This window comes from Montipora capricornis, chromosome 11 (assembly GCF_036669925.1).
Source record: "Montipora capricornis isolate CH-2021 chromosome 11, ASM3666992v2, whole genome shotgun sequence".
Classification (NCBI taxonomy): domain Eukaryota; kingdom Metazoa; phylum Cnidaria; class Anthozoa; order Scleractinia; family Acroporidae; genus Montipora; species Montipora capricornis.
This window is the reverse complement of record NC_090893.1, coordinates 16,523,137-16,538,256: the sequence shown is the minus strand read 5'-3', so window position 1 is coordinate 16,538,256 and position 15,120 is coordinate 16,523,137. Positions and strand designations below refer to the sequence as shown.

The 15,120-nt window shown below is 41.8% G+C and overlaps 1 protein-coding gene across 4 annotated transcripts in view; it reads right to left on the bottom strand.

Moving 5' to 3' along the window:
- Window positions 1-1,077: 1,077 nt before the first annotated feature.
- Window positions 1,078-15,120, bottom strand: part of LOC138024534 (tetratricopeptide repeat protein 28-like) — a 19,112-nt gene continuing 5,069 nt past the window's right edge. For 3 of the 4 annotated variants that reach the window (XM_068871753.1, XM_068871751.1, XM_068871754.1), the window contains 3 exons: window positions 13,840-13,966; window positions 4,507-7,666; window positions 1,078-3,421 (listed from right to left, as the gene is read on the bottom strand). In XM_068871753.1, the coding sequence (XP_068727854.1) occupies window positions 3,402-3,421; window positions 4,507-7,618 (3,132 nt within the window). In that variant the 5' untranslated portion in view covers window positions 7,619-7,666; window positions 13,840-13,966 and the 3' untranslated portion in view covers window positions 1,078-3,401. Of the gene's footprint in view, window positions 3,422-4,506; window positions 7,667-13,839; window positions 13,967-14,899; window positions 15,026-15,120 lie in introns of those variants that run through there. The other variant, XM_068871755.1, reaches the window with a different exon arrangement.

Sequence of the window (15,120 nt, the reverse complement as noted above, 5' to 3'; positions counted from 1 at the left end):
ATTTGACCGGTGTAGACTGCTTTTTATCCAAGTTCGCCCGGGGACGTTTTGTTTACGGCCTCGTTTTCAGTCTCTACTTGAAAGTCCCCACAACGAGACATAAATCGAACTGAAAACCGCCCGAGAAAACAAGTTTAGCAAAATATTTGTTACCTCTCCAGATCTTTGAATCAAGCAACAACAAGAAACTGGTGTACTATAGAATACGGCTCGCGGAATTGGCCAATTGAATCGGGCAGACTATAACTGAGAGATATGATAAGACTTTGAATAAGACGTACTGCTTCGAGTGCTAGTAAAACATGATCGTTTTTTTGTTGTTGTGGATGAGGGGCTATTAAATTAGACAGTCCTCGGGACTTCCAATTGCATCTTTGGACGTGAAGAAAAGAAAATGTGATCACATCAGAGATTTATACCTGTTGAATTCCCGTTTTTGGAGACCGATCGCTGAGGTAGGACCATCTGCTTCACAACAGAAATCAAAATTTTCAACTTTCTTTTGTTTAGAGCTGAAACTACTTTTTAACTGACAAGAAGACGTGTACATGTTCAGAAACAAACTCGAACAAGCCCATGAAGACAGAGACTGGCAAGTGCATTTTTTTGTGGGCATAAACTGGTTTCGACCAAAAAAACTGTCAAAAAAACAAAATGCGCACTTCCGACAGTACATGCGTTCGTGTGATGTTGATGACTAATGAATTCACAGAGGATTGTAAGCAATCTTGATTATTTGTGCAAAAAAGGAAATAAGACTCAATAAAGCACGTTTTGCTGTAGTTATGGTAACCAATGTGCGCTCATGTTTATATACGCGACCTTCAGATTGCACTACGAGGACGACTAGGAGTACAAGTTCTCAATTCTGAGCAAGCGCATTTCGAAAATTTTCGCTCTTTAAACCTAATGCGCGTGCGCGCTCAGTATAGAAAACCTGTACTCGGCGTCGTTCTCGTACTGCAATCTGAAGGTCAGTATTGACGGACAATAAAATGAACAACGCTATTACTTCTTCTTCTCAGTGGTCTCTATAAGTAGATCCTTGGCGAGTCAGGAGTCTAGACGACATTATAAGTTTCATACGTTTATTTACACGGTAACTACGCTATGGTTATCGTCTTGTATTTGCCTGTGATAGTTTATTACACCCCACTTTTGAATTAAGACGTTCCTCCCAGAATGAGGGGAGAACACATCCCCATGCCCCATAATAGGTTTAATATTTTGCTCGGGGGTGGGGGGCACACAGGGGTTTAACACCTGGGCAAAGTATTGTGGGCCTTCCCTCCAAAGTAGATCTGGGGGCATGCTCTCCCAGAAAATGTTGAAATTCTTAAGTTGCAAAGACGTGTTTTCCTGCATTCTGAAGCCAAAGCAATGTTCTTCAACCACAGAAAAGCACACCATTTTCAGACAATTTAGTTATTAGATAAAAACATCAAAAAGAAAATTAATTCTTTAAATTGACATAAAAGTTCACTCACATCCTGGCCTTTTCTCATCTGGAGGAAATTAGGCTGGTTAAGAAAAATAATCGGCGATCGAGCGTGATCTTTTCTGGGCCGCCACGGCAAAAGACGCAACATTGGGACATTTCAGGGGCTCTTTTATGGAGAGCAATTCTTTTCACAATGCGTTATGGGGCCATTCCTTCTGAGTTGAATGTGACTTCTGATGTTAACCTCAGCGCATGAAATTGTGACATTTTGACAACAGAAGACAGATCAAGAAAATGACAAAACTTGAAAGCAGCCGGGCAAAGTCCTGTCCACAGCCAGTCAGTTTGCCCGGTGCTCGGCCCTTAATGAAACCCCTGCATGCTGTGAAAGTTATTTTGGTCTCGTTCCCATGATTGCTAAATAACCAATCAGGCCTCAGTTGTTCAAACGATGGATAGCGCTATCCGCTAAATAAATCACTGCCCAGTGGATAAGTCATAATGAAACCCATTGCGCTATCCAATGCATAGTGTTATCCATCTTTTGAACAACTGGGGCCAAGTGTCTTCCCTAAATTTATTCGCATCATGACCACGAGCTCAATTAAACCTGTAAAAAAATTCCAATAGAGCGTTTTCACATGACGTCACGGCGGCCATGTTGGTGTTCCAAAACAAAGGAATGGCGGCCATGATTGTGTACCAAACTAATCCTCCGGGAATTAAACTCTATTTTTATGCAAATACTTTCCTTTGTTTCAGCAATCCAATATGGCTGCTGGTCCCCTGTGTGAAAACGCTCTATAGGAAGAGGACGATGAGTGAGATGAGTTCTCTCTCCTCATCCTCTCTTGGTTCTTACATAGTGTTCATTCGTCAATATAGGCATTGATTGTCCTCTTCTAAATAGTGTGTACTGAAAGTTTAAAGACTGTAGAAAGGAAAACTTAAAAAGCAACACTTTCATTTCCTAGTTTTCAACTTTCTGGAAGTTTCTCCAAGAAATCGCCCAAAGAAATGTAAACATTTTTTTACGTTGTAAAACACTTATGAAAAATTTTCCATTCGTTTGATTCTAGTCCCAAGAAATTTTTGCATACTTCTACTTATATTAATCAAGTGAAGCTATGATCCTTGCCTTTCGGTTATGAACGCAACTTAAGCAATTGCGTAGAGAAGCCTGAAATTTTCAGGATTCCAACGGGGTTTGAACGCGTGACCTCGCGATGCTGGTGCGACGCTCTAACCAACTGGCCCCAGTAATTCAAACGATGGATAGAGCTAAATAAATGCCGGAGAAATCACCATCCAGTGGATAAGTCGTAGCGAAACCAATTGCGCTATGCAATGGATAGTGATTTATCCGGTGGATAGCGTTATCCACCTTTTGAACAACTGGGGTTTGATTAATAAGAAGATTTGGTAGTTCTAGTTATTTCTACTCTACTATTTTTTTTTTACGTTCTAGACCTTTGCCCCCAAGACTGCTTTGACCAGCCTTACAGAATCTCAGAAAATATACGTTCCTTGAGACCGCGACTTGAACTTAAATGTAAAAAAAAGTTGGTACAACAAATTAAAGACGTATACTTGTCAACATCTTCATGAAAAAGAATACCCGACAAACATACCTCAAAGGCTTGCAGTTATTTTGAAGGATTTGGGGGCTAAAATAACACGACCGCTAGATCCTCAGTTATGGAAGGAAACTGATGCTAGCACAACAAGGAACAAATGTAAGGACTTTGACAGTTGTATCTTAATACCACTGAAGTCTCATGGTACATGTAAACTAAAATAAGTTTTCAAACATACTTTAACAAAAAATTACATATCTTTTATCTACCTTGACCGATACTGAGGTATGAAAGCTATTGTGATTTTGTTTTTCAACAACTGATCTCATATAATCGAAGAAAGGAAAATGACACATCGACGTATCAGGAGTCAAGTACTTTTCTCACGTTTTGTCCGTCGTTTCTGAAAAGAAGAAAACAATAAAGTACAACAAATAGTGGGTTAAATGGTAGTGTGAACTTTCGTTTTAATTGGTAAGTAAATAAAATAATTATCTTAATTCATGAAACCGTTTGTGCTTAGTTAATAGCAACAATTCCTATTCAACTAAGTGAAAACCTAACATGTAGATTGTAAACCCTAAGAAGCTAACTTCACTTTACATACGTAACTGGCAATCAGGGATTTCATGTCAGTCTCATAACACGGTTCAAGCCGCTACCTATCTGCACAAAGGCCGAATTTAAGTACCCGACCTCGTAAATCCAGACAATATACCAAGATTTAGTCCTTAACAAAAGGCATCATTTCCATGCCCTGGGGAAGAAATATAAGGATTTGTATGAGTTTATTCCCCAGATCCTCGAGATGATGCCTTTTGTTTAGGACTGATTTTTAATATATCGAAAGTGGACTATATTTATTTCAGGTGCTAGCCAATGGAGTTCGTAAAACAACTACGTTGGCGACAGATTCAGTTGAAACCATTTTACTGTGAAGAACGTACTTACTCCTTTCGACAACTTGCTGATTAAAAACATGAACAATGATGTACAGCGTGTTCGTGTCGCAAAAAAAGAGATCGTGCAACCTTTACCCATTACCTCTTAGCAGAAACCCATAAGGGTTGAAACGTGTAACGGTCCCTTGTGTGCTTGGAAACAAGCTTCTGAATATTCGATTTGCTAAGTACCATATTTGGAACAACAAGAGCGAGGGGTTTCCAAATATGGTACTTAGCAATGAAACATTCAACCAATCAGTTCGCGCTGAATATTCGGAAGCTGTGAACGCGCGTTACACGTTTCAACCCTTATGGGTTTCTGCTCTTAGCTAATAGAAGTTCTACCTCTAGGAAATCGCCCATTTTTTTAAAGGCATTTTGCCTCGATCCGGCCCCTCCGTGGTAAATTCTTAGTCACACTTTTGAAAAACTTTCCATTAAATTTGTTTAATTCTAGTCCCTATAAATTGTTTGCATACTTTCCATGTATAGTAATCAGAACATTAGGAAATTTCTAGATATTTCCAGTTTCCTATATTTTTACCTTTTACGCGTTCGTGTTGTCCAAATTCAAAGGCGACGTCATCACCAATTAGCACAAACGGCGCCCAGTATTTTACGGCGGAGTACTTTCTCCAGCAGAAGAGTACTTTCTTCTCCCGTAGAGATTTCATAGCATGGTAAAGGGCAAAACTTGCACTTTTTCTGTCTGCCAAGTGTTTGTAGAAACTTTCCATGAACAGTAAGGTCGCCTTGTCATCAATTGGCCAGAGTGACACCAGAACAGACTGGGCACCAGCACACAGGAAAGCCCTTGCTATTCCCACCACACCCTCAGAATTCACCTCTCCCTGGCCACTGTGACAGGAACTCAACACAACCAGTCTTGCCTTTAGGCGTACGGCGGAAACATCGCTCATTGTTAACATGTAATCTTCCTTTTCGGGCCTCTGGGATATGCGTTCGGGATTTGGGGCCAAAGCAATTTCTCCAAATTCGCTATCTCCATGTGCAGCAATGTGGATTAAGGCAACTGACGTTATTCTTTTCAGCACCTCAGCTTTTGTTGCATTTCTGCCAGTAAGAGGCGACGTCTGCAGAAGTTCTCCAATCATCTCCACCTCTTTTTTCGCGCATGGCAACTGTTCAAACATGGGTTGCCCGTTGCCCCCAGTGACTTCCTCCAAGCAAGGATCGCCCACAAGCAGCGCTTCACTCTTACTGTTGAAGTCACCAGGTGCACTAGCGACCACTTTTAAAGCGGTCAGCGAGGGAATAGTACGGATCCTGACAGAGTCACTCAATGCAGAATAAGGAGCCAAGCAAAATGGTCCATCAGGAACAAAGACTAAGTCATCACCCTGGAGCAAGTCTGCAATAGGACTGATTAAGACATCATACAAGGGCTGCAAAGATTTCACAAAGAAGCTCAGGGACTGAAAAATTTCCTTAACGGTTTCTCTATAGCAAGAAATGTCGCTGTGTTGTCTGTCAAGCGAGCGATTCTCGCATCGCACAACGGTTCCCGCATTGATCTGTTTCAAAGTATTTTCCATCAGTGATTCGGCACTTCCACTTTCGATTTCTTTTTGTCTAAAGATTATCTCGCTACCTTCTCTTAGCAGCCAGAAACTGATCGTGTTTCCGTCAAGTGCTGTGAAAACTGTTTGTGAAGGTAAATCCTTTATTATCGCAGAGATAGTTTCCTTCATCGTAACTGCCGAGGAATTTTCTCTATCAACGCCATAATGCACCTTCAAAATGTCTGCCAAAGCCTGCGCTCGTCCTTGCTCAGCAGCATACAAAGCCTCATCAACGTCTTTATTCTTCAACAGTGCTGTCCACAGAGCTGTGTACGCAAACCGATTTGAGTCACGAAAGCTTATTTTCCATACATCTTCTAACTGAAGAAGACGCCTTGTTTCATCATAATGTTTTATACTTAATCGATAATAATTAAGAGCTTTGCACAAGGAGCCTGAAAACTCATGAACACAACCAAGTTTATAACAAGCGCATCCCTGCCCTATTGGGTCCTCCGTTTTCGTGGAAATGCTAAGATGTTGTTCATTAAAGTGAAGCGCCTTTTCAAGGTCACCTGTATGGTAATAATCGTCCCCGAGATTTCCATGAGCTAATCCCTGCCCAGCCTCATCCCCTAATTCCTTCGCAATACTAAGGTGTTGTTTGTGGTACTCTATGGCTTGCTTAAAATCTCCTAGACTTTGATAAGCGTTGCCGAGATTGCCATAGGCTACTCCTTCCCCGGCTCTATTCCCCACTTCTTTCACAATGCTAAGAGATTGTTTGTAGTACTCTATGGCTTGCTTAAAACCTCCCAGACTTTGATAAGCGTTGCCGAGATTGCAATAGGCTCTTCCTTCCCCGTTCCTATCCTCTACTTCTTTTGCAATACTAAGATATTGTGTGTGGTACTGTATGGCTTGCTTAAAATCTCCCAAACTTTGATAAAAGTTGCCGAGATTGCAATAGGCTTCTCCTTCCCCGTCCCTATCCCCCACTTCTTTTACAATACTAGTATATTGTGTGTAATACTCCATGGCTCGCTTAAAATCTCCCAGACGTTCAAAAGCGTTGCCGAGATTGGAATAGGCTCCTCCTTCCCCGGCCCTATCCCCTACTTCTTTCGAAATACTTAGATGTTGTTTATGGTACTCTATGGCTTGCTTAAAATTGCCCAGACTTTCAAAAGCGTTGCCAAGATTGCAATAGGCTGTTCCTTCCCCGGCCCTATCCCCGACTTCTTTCATAATGCTAAGATATTGTGTGTGGTACTCTATGGCTTCCTTAAAATCTCCCAGAATTTGACAAGCATTGCCGAGACTGCAATAGGCTGCTCCTTCCCAGACCTTATTCCCCACTTCTTTTGCAATACTAAACAATTGTTTGTTGCACTCCATGGCTTGCTTAACATCTCCAAGTCTTTGATAAGCAATGCCGAGATTGCAATAGGCTCTTCCTTCCCCGGCCCTATTTCCTACTTCTTTTGCAATACTAAGATCTTGTTCATGGCACTCTATGGCTTGCTTAAAATTTCCCAGCCTTTGATAAGCAATGCCGAAATTGCCATAGGCTTCTCCTTCCCCGGTCCTATTCCCTACTTCTTTTGCAATACTGAGATCTTGTTTATAGTACTCTATGGCTTGCTTAAAATCTCCCAGCCTTTGATAAGCGTTGCCGAGATTTTTATAAGCTCGTCCTTCCCCGGCCCTATTCCCAACTTCTTTTGCAATACTGAGATCTTGTTTATGGTACTCTATGGCTTGCTTAAAGTTGCCCAGACCTTCAAAAGCGACGCCAAGATTGCCGTAGGCTGTTCCTTCCCCGGCCCTATCCCCGACTTCTTTTGCAACACTCAGATGTTCTGTGTGGTACTCTATGGCTTGCTTGAAATCTCCCAGACTTTGATAAGCGATGCCGAGATTGCAATATGCTCTTCCTTCCTCGGCCCTGGCAGCTATTTCCTTATAAATGGTTAGTGCTTCTGTGTAATTTGTTATGGCCCTTTTAAAATCAGCTACGCCAAAATAGTAGTTGCCAAGAATGAAATAAACCGAGCCCTCCCCTCGTCTGTTTCCTTCCTTTCTTGCAGCGCTAAGCTTATGCTCCAAAATGTTGACCTTTCTATCGACCATTCTTGAAAATCAGAAAGGAGAAGGTCTTCACTGAAAGCCGGCGTGCACCTAAAAAAAAAGGAAATAAAGCCTTGTAGTTTCAAAGCCCTGACTACAAATGCTAAAACCAGCAATATCTATTGAATAGTGAAGCAATAACTTTCTCAAATCTCAGGTTATCGGGCCAGGGTTTTTGTCGATGGTCACTGGTCTCTCGTCCGGGATTAAGAATGATGTTACTTGGTGGATTATCTTTCGTGGCGTCAAGGTGCGCGATTCTCTCTTTAACTGGGGTATTGTCTCTCCTAGTCAGTGCGCCTGTTGTCCCCGACGTGAGACCATTGACCATTGCTTTTTAAACTGCGGTAGGGTCAAGAGGGTCTGGTGCATTCTGCACCTGCCCTCTCCCTGGTGCTTGGATCCCAGTTGGCTGTAAGTCTTTTCACCGTTTTTTTTTTCTTTCGCTGGCCCTCTGTTTGTGCTAAGAGGGCCCGCATTGCACGCCACTTGGTGAAATCCATACTCTACGGCATTTGGATCTTTCAGAATAGGGCCACTTTTCAAAACGGAAGAGAAGATTATCGAGCGAATATCTGTTATGTCCGTAATGATTTAAAACAGAGGGTCTTCCTGATTGTAAGCGCTTTTCTCAATCTCGCTTTCGCGATCTTTGGCTTCTGGACGAGTTATAATCTAGATGCACATTTAAATCCTTTTTGTCCGTGCGCTGTTCGCGGTGTCCGCTATCAGGGGCTTTCCTTAGGGAATCTGCGCTGTTCATGGACTCTACCGTTAAGGCCTCGCGCTCTGACGGCTAGCTACTTACTCCGGCTTTTGGTTTCAATTGGTTTTTCTGTGCTTCCTCTTCTTTAGTGGCGTGTGTTTGTGAATAGCTCGTTTTAGTTTTTAATGGAAATAAAGGTTGCCTTTCACGAAAAAAAAAAAAAAAAGGCCAAAGCAGCTTTTCGTTATTGCGGTTGTGATTGTGACCGATTGGCTTTTTTTGCTTTTTTTTTTTGGCCCTGTCCTAAGTACCCACCGGGAGGGAACGGCATGGTCCCTACCCTAAATTGAGTTCGTGATGCCGACTCTTGACTGTCCGAACAGTGCCGTTTTACAGTTTCCTGAAGCGGTTTATCAGAACGCTGGTTGCTCTGCTGTGTTACCACAGTTGTTGGAAGGTTTTTGCAAGGTCGTCGAGTCCGTGTGACCTTTAAGGATCGTGCTTCATGTAACGAACTGGTTTCATCCGGTCTCTTTTGTGGCTGTTTGGAATTCCGTGTCTTTCATGCAGTTTTTGGGATTCGTTCTGTTTACGTTCGAAATTTGGCCTCCGAAATCTCGGATGATGATGTGAAGATCTTTTCTCAAGCGTACGGTGATGTTATGTCGGTTAGTCGGAGCACTCTAGCCAATTTTCCGGCTCTATCTAACCTTAACCGCGTCGTCGAGTTGGCTCTGGACCTTGATATCCCGTACTTTGTGACGATCTGCGATTACAAATGTCGTGTTTGGTATGCCCGCCAGCCCGCCCACTGCACTATCTGTGGTGAAACTGGTTATCGTGGTTCCGCTTTCCCGCTTTCGGGCCTGTGCCGGCGATGGGTCAGCCCGGTCACATGGCTTGAGATTGTAGGCTGGCGTGGACTGCTTTTCACCCAGGAACACAAGTTTTGCTGTCAAGTGTGTCTGCTGCTGAAGACATCGGTGCTGCTTATGACTCTGTTCCCATAGGTTGCTCGTTCTGAAGCTTTGAGGGGGAGAAGGATGTCGACTTGATGTCCGGGCATGGGCAGGTTGCTGCCTCCGCAGGTCATCCTTCTCGCTCTTCTTTTGTCACTTTTTCCGTTCCACTTTCCGATGTTCCTGATGCTCCTGCCGTAGATGTCCGCGTGTCTTCTAAAGTCCTCGTCTCAGTTCCTGATGCTCCTGTTGAAGTTAACGTTTCTACAGCGCCTGCACCACTTGCTCTACCTCCTGACGTTTAAGGTGTTCCGGTTTCGTCTCAGCTGCACCGCCTTCTCCTGTTCCTGTTGTTGGAGATGTTCCTGTTTTATCCGCTCCTGTGTCTGCTTTTCCAGTTCCTGCAACTACTTCTGTTTCTAAGCCTGTTACTGTGACTGCTGTTTCAGCTCCAATTCCTAAGTCGTCTGCTCTTGTGACTGATGTTCTATCTTCTGTTCCTATTTCTCCATCTCCCGTGCCAGTTTCTTAATGCTCTGCCTGTTCCTTTGTTTCCTGCTGTTCTTCCAGTATCTTCTGATGTTCCTCCTGGATCTACTGAATTTTTAGAATATATGGATAAAGGTGTGTATGCGGCCTTGGGATCTTTGTTGCGTGATGTTATAGTCTCCTTGACTGATTTAGATGTTTCTGACTTAATCCTTGACGTGAGAGCGACACACGATCTTTCGACGTCTGCGCGTAATTTTCATCATATGAGATCTTCGATTGTTCGGGTTCAGCGCACGTTTCGGAATAATAGTAAGTCTGCTGCTATTGCGGGTCTGGTCGCTAAGAGAGTTTCCTTACAAAGCCTCCTCAGTGATTTTTATTACCTTTTCCAGTGAATTTTTGAGTTGGCTTTTTTTTTTCCATAGAGACTCTTTTGGAGCTTTTGCCAGTGACTTCTTTTATTGAGTTTCTTTTCGAGTATTTACTAGTGTCCTTCTTGGAGCATTTCTCTGTAAATATTGAGTTTATGTGTTTTTGAATAAAGTTTTAAAATACAAGGCCGAAACAGCTGTCCATGGCTGCTAATTGACCGGGTGGAATGGTTGTGCGCAAGCGTGACGTGTTGGCCACACCGGGTCGGTGTCTTTTAAATTTTTTCCTCCACTGAACTCATCAACTGAGCCCTGTATGGAGTGAGAATAAAAAATCGCTTGGCGAGGGAATGTCTATTAATCGAAAACAAACTCCAAAAATGGTCTGTAAGGTCTCTGTGCCAATGGATATCAGTTCGTTTTACTTACAAAATAACGTCTGTACAGCAAGCCCAAAGAAGTGCAAGGTGAAGTCTACTTAAAGAACCCGAGCGTCATTTGGTAAAGAAAATCATGTGGTTTCTTCCTCCCCAAGATAGAACTGAATTTGACAGTTGACAAAATTAAGTCCAGGACCCACCCTTAGTGCGGATTTGAATTGTACACATAGAAACGTAACCAGCCGCAACCAGCTGCAGATGTGATATGTTAATTTTTGTTACATAGATACTGATGAAATACCACGATTTCTCCTTTTACTAAAAAATCATATCTTCACTGCGCGCAGTGAACATATCATTTTTATCTTTCACATGTGAGGATATAGGTGTCTTCATGGTAACGAACACGATTAGCCAATAAAACGCGAGCTTCCTCTTCATTATAAGATACTTTTGTGCTTTAACATAATTCTTCATCTCTGAGACATTAACATTTTTGTTGCAAAATTTTACATTATCATGACTTATTTTTCATAACTTTCATATCTTGTTTCATGTTACACAACACGTGCGCTTTAGCGGTTGGTGACCACTTTTTCATCATTTCGAAAATGAGTAAAACAAGTTGTTTTAAATCTAGACATTTCATCAATATCTATATGATAAACAAAACATTACATGGCCGCTTGGAGATACGAATTGGTATCTTCTCGTGCTGAAAGTATCTCTCACTCGTTCGCTTCGCTCACTCGAACACTCGAAGATAAAATTCGTATCCCCAAGCGGCCATGTAATATCCTCTATTTCTGCAATTTTTTATTTCGTTTATCTTTACAGAATTTTGAAATCCTGAGGATTAAATTGTTAGTGGAAAAACTGCTTGAAATAGACTTATCCAAGAGATGTAAATTTATCCAATATTAGACCTGACTTAGTCAAAGAAATTCAATAGCCTGTCTTTCGTCATGTTTCTTTGTCTGGGTACTTGGTTATTACGTGTTTTTTGATCCAGAAACTTCAAATGAGCCAATCGAAATTCCTAAGACGTTTCCATTGGAAGAGGCTGCTGGTCACGAGAAAATTGTCCGTGTTTATACTAGAAAAAAATCAAGGTGACACACGCTAATACCACTGAGCCTGGTGTGGCCAATACGTCACGCATGCGCACAACCATTTCCTTTTTCTTTTGAAGATGTATATTGCTTTGACGTCTTGACAAAAATCAGAATGAAGAACTGACACTTTTTGCAGTGCTGTTGCCCTGGAATGGTATTGCTGTTGGTTTTTTGTTTGTTTGGTTTTTTTTTTTTTTTTTTTTTGCAAAATGTTAGTAAGAAAAACCAAGGCTTCAAATCTAGGGGCCCTGAAAACCATAACTCGGACACAAAAACACATCAGACCAGCTTATGCTCAGGCGTTAAAGTTGAAAAGGTTAAGTGCAACAGAGGGTACCCCGTTTCAAGGCCTTTTAGTACCAAGATCACCCATCTCTTCCATATCGGTGATTTGAAGGTGTTTGCAGCCTTCCAGAGCAAGTGAACTTGGTACGTTCTGGCTTTGAAAGGCGGTAACGCTCTTTCGCACTTGACTCTTTTTTCGCAGAGATGGGGTTCTTCAGTCTCCACTGTAGGAAAATTTGTTCTCAGACTGAGATGAACGAGTTTTAATCTCAGTAGCTTTCAAGCCTTTCTCTAACTAAGCAATTCAGACAAAAACCAACGATTCTATTTGGCTGAGAGCAATGCCATTCAAGGGCAACAGCCGAGTGCAAAGCGTGTCGGCAGGTCTTTATTCTCATTACCTATAAGGTCAAAGGATCCCAATTAAACTTGAGCTCTTTATGCCGTAAAACTTTGAATAGACGTAAAAGCCACTGCTTACGAGCCGAGTGGCCTAACAGGCCGGCGCTTATCTCCGGTTTCCTTAGCATGAAGCGACTAGGAGTATTTATACTCCCCCCTCGATGGGATGCTAGTCCATCGCAGGCTTACCCCCAGCATTTCGCCGGTACCCATTTATACACCTGGGTGGAGTGAGGCACCGTGAGAGTAAAGTGTCTTGCCCAAGAACAGAACACAATGTCCTTGGCCAGGACCCGAACCTGGACCACTCGATCCGGAGTCGAGCACTCTAACCATGAGGCCACAGTGCCTCCCAAAACTCATACCAAAATTAATGTCAGGCGCCATTTATTACCTCGGAAAATGTTCCAAATCAAATCATTAAATTTGTTCGTATTGTTGCACTTCTGAAAATCTATTTTCTAACTGTAGCCGGGAGCTTCTTCTGTTCAACAAATCTTTTTTATTTATTTATTAATTTTTTTTATGAAAGCTATCCCGAACTCCACACTATATAACACTTTACTGAACAAAAGGCCGCGCAAGTAAATAATATACGGTATGAATATGCAGAGCAGTCTTAGTAAGGAAAATATTCTGATGTAGAATGATACCAAGAGATCACGAATACTTGTCCAAAACAACACGAAAATATAGACAGTCAACTCTCTCATAGCGACCACTTCTCGTAAGCGACCACCTCCCGTAAGCGACCACTTCGTAAACAACCGTTCTGTCTCTCAGTTAAATACTGTTCCCAGAGCTCTCTCGTAAGCGACCACCACTCAAATTTCTAAAGCGACCGCGACCACTTTTTTGGCCAGAAATTTGACATATTCCTTTGTTTTCTGTTTCTGGTAAGCGACCACCCAACATAATCATGTATGATCGTTAGTGAATCACTACTCAGAAGTGACAAAAGTTCAATTTTAAATGACGCTACCCCGGACTGCTGACAGGTAATAACAGTTTACATTAATTGTTACAGTGATCTATTTGCCTAATTTTAGCTGATTAGGCCTAGGCAATATGTTTATGTAATTAATTGATTAATCCAGTGTTAGACTTATTTTGTTGATCTTTCCCGAAAGCGACCACCTCCCGTAAGCGACCACTTTGTCGTGCACCAAGGGTGGTCGCTTACGAGAGAGTTGACTGTATATTAATACTAATTTCTCATTAAGGCGTATCATGTTATGCATCACTTAATTCGCTGTTTAAAATAAGTGGAAACTTTTTCTGTTTTAAAACCCCTTATTTTGACTTTCTACTAGTTAAGGAAAACTTAGTGCAGAAAGTCTTAGGCTCGACTGCTGCCATTTGAGAGCAATTCCTCTGAATCGGATAATTTATTTCGAGTAACCCCAATTGACCATTGATCGAAAAAAGATCTTTTCACCGAGCAAGTTGTATGTAATTGGAACATGACTCATATATTCATAAGGTGAAGCTTCAAGTAAAAATGAACGACTTACCAGTTTTGATCCAAAGGGATGCTTTTCAAAGGCGGAAGTGTCGTCTGAGGTCAAGCAATCGCTTCGTAAGTCTAAAAATTTCAATTTGCTGTGGTTATCCACTACCAAGTCTCTATAATAAAAGTTCCTAAAAAAGGTAACATATAAAACAGGAATTCAATTGAAGAACAAGAAGTCACTCCTTAATCGATCTAACTGTGCAATATAATAAGGCAGTTCAACACAGATCCAGATGAAATGACTGGTACTCCCAATACGTAATTGTTGCATTGCTCCGAACTACTCATGGCTTAATCCTATGAGAATCAAGTTGTTATGGGAACGGAAGCATATAAGGCTCTAATCTTGCTTAGCTTTAAAGGTGCTGTATCACGAAATTCAGCCACTGGAAACTCAATTGCAACCAACTCAAGCAAAAAGTCAGAATAACAACTTTAAATATTGAAAGATGGTTTGAATAAAACAGCAAAAGGTGGCAGAGATAAGCAAATATTAAAACTGAAGAAGATTTAAATGGCTTGCGATTTGGGTTTTTGCAAACAAACAGTTTTTTAAAAAGTTTATCTCAGTTGTTTGTAACTTAAATTATGTATGCTCGACAGACAGTTTTTGTGGTCACGAAGCTTTCCGTTGTATTCTTTAAAAGTGATCCAGTCTGGGCTAACGAAGTTAAGTTGCATAGCGGGTAGGGGCGACTAATTGGTTAAACAACACAAAATCAACACTGCACTGCCGTATTGCAGCCCCTTTAAGCGAGGCCTCAAATTAAAGCCCCGAAGAGAGAGACTAATAGCTTCACTTCACTTCACTTAGGAGCAAGGACGGCACAGTCGCTTCGTTCGCGGCCATGTTGCAAGAGGTCCTGAGTTCGATTCCCGGATCTCGCATCCTTGTTTCGACTTCTTTCCTTTCCGTGTAGCTAAGTAGCTTTAAATACCCCTAAAACGGAGCACTGATGGAGAGGGGGGAGTAAAATGAGCGAACCGTCGACCTCAGGTTTGTCGGTTGAATTACTGTTACGAGTTATCGACGTTAAATATGGTTATTTTACTTTACTTACTTTTACTTCACTTCATACATAATGAGATTATCGATGTACAACTGAGCAAAGCACAGAAAGCAGTGTGTTTCGATCAAACAGCAAACGAATAATTAACTAGAAGTTTCTCATTGCCTTGCATTGCCGTCGTTGGAACGGGTAGAGACGCAACAAGGAACGCAGCTGCAAATAATTTACTTAAAGGATAAACAATCGATGGTTTGCACGTGACGTCACGGCGG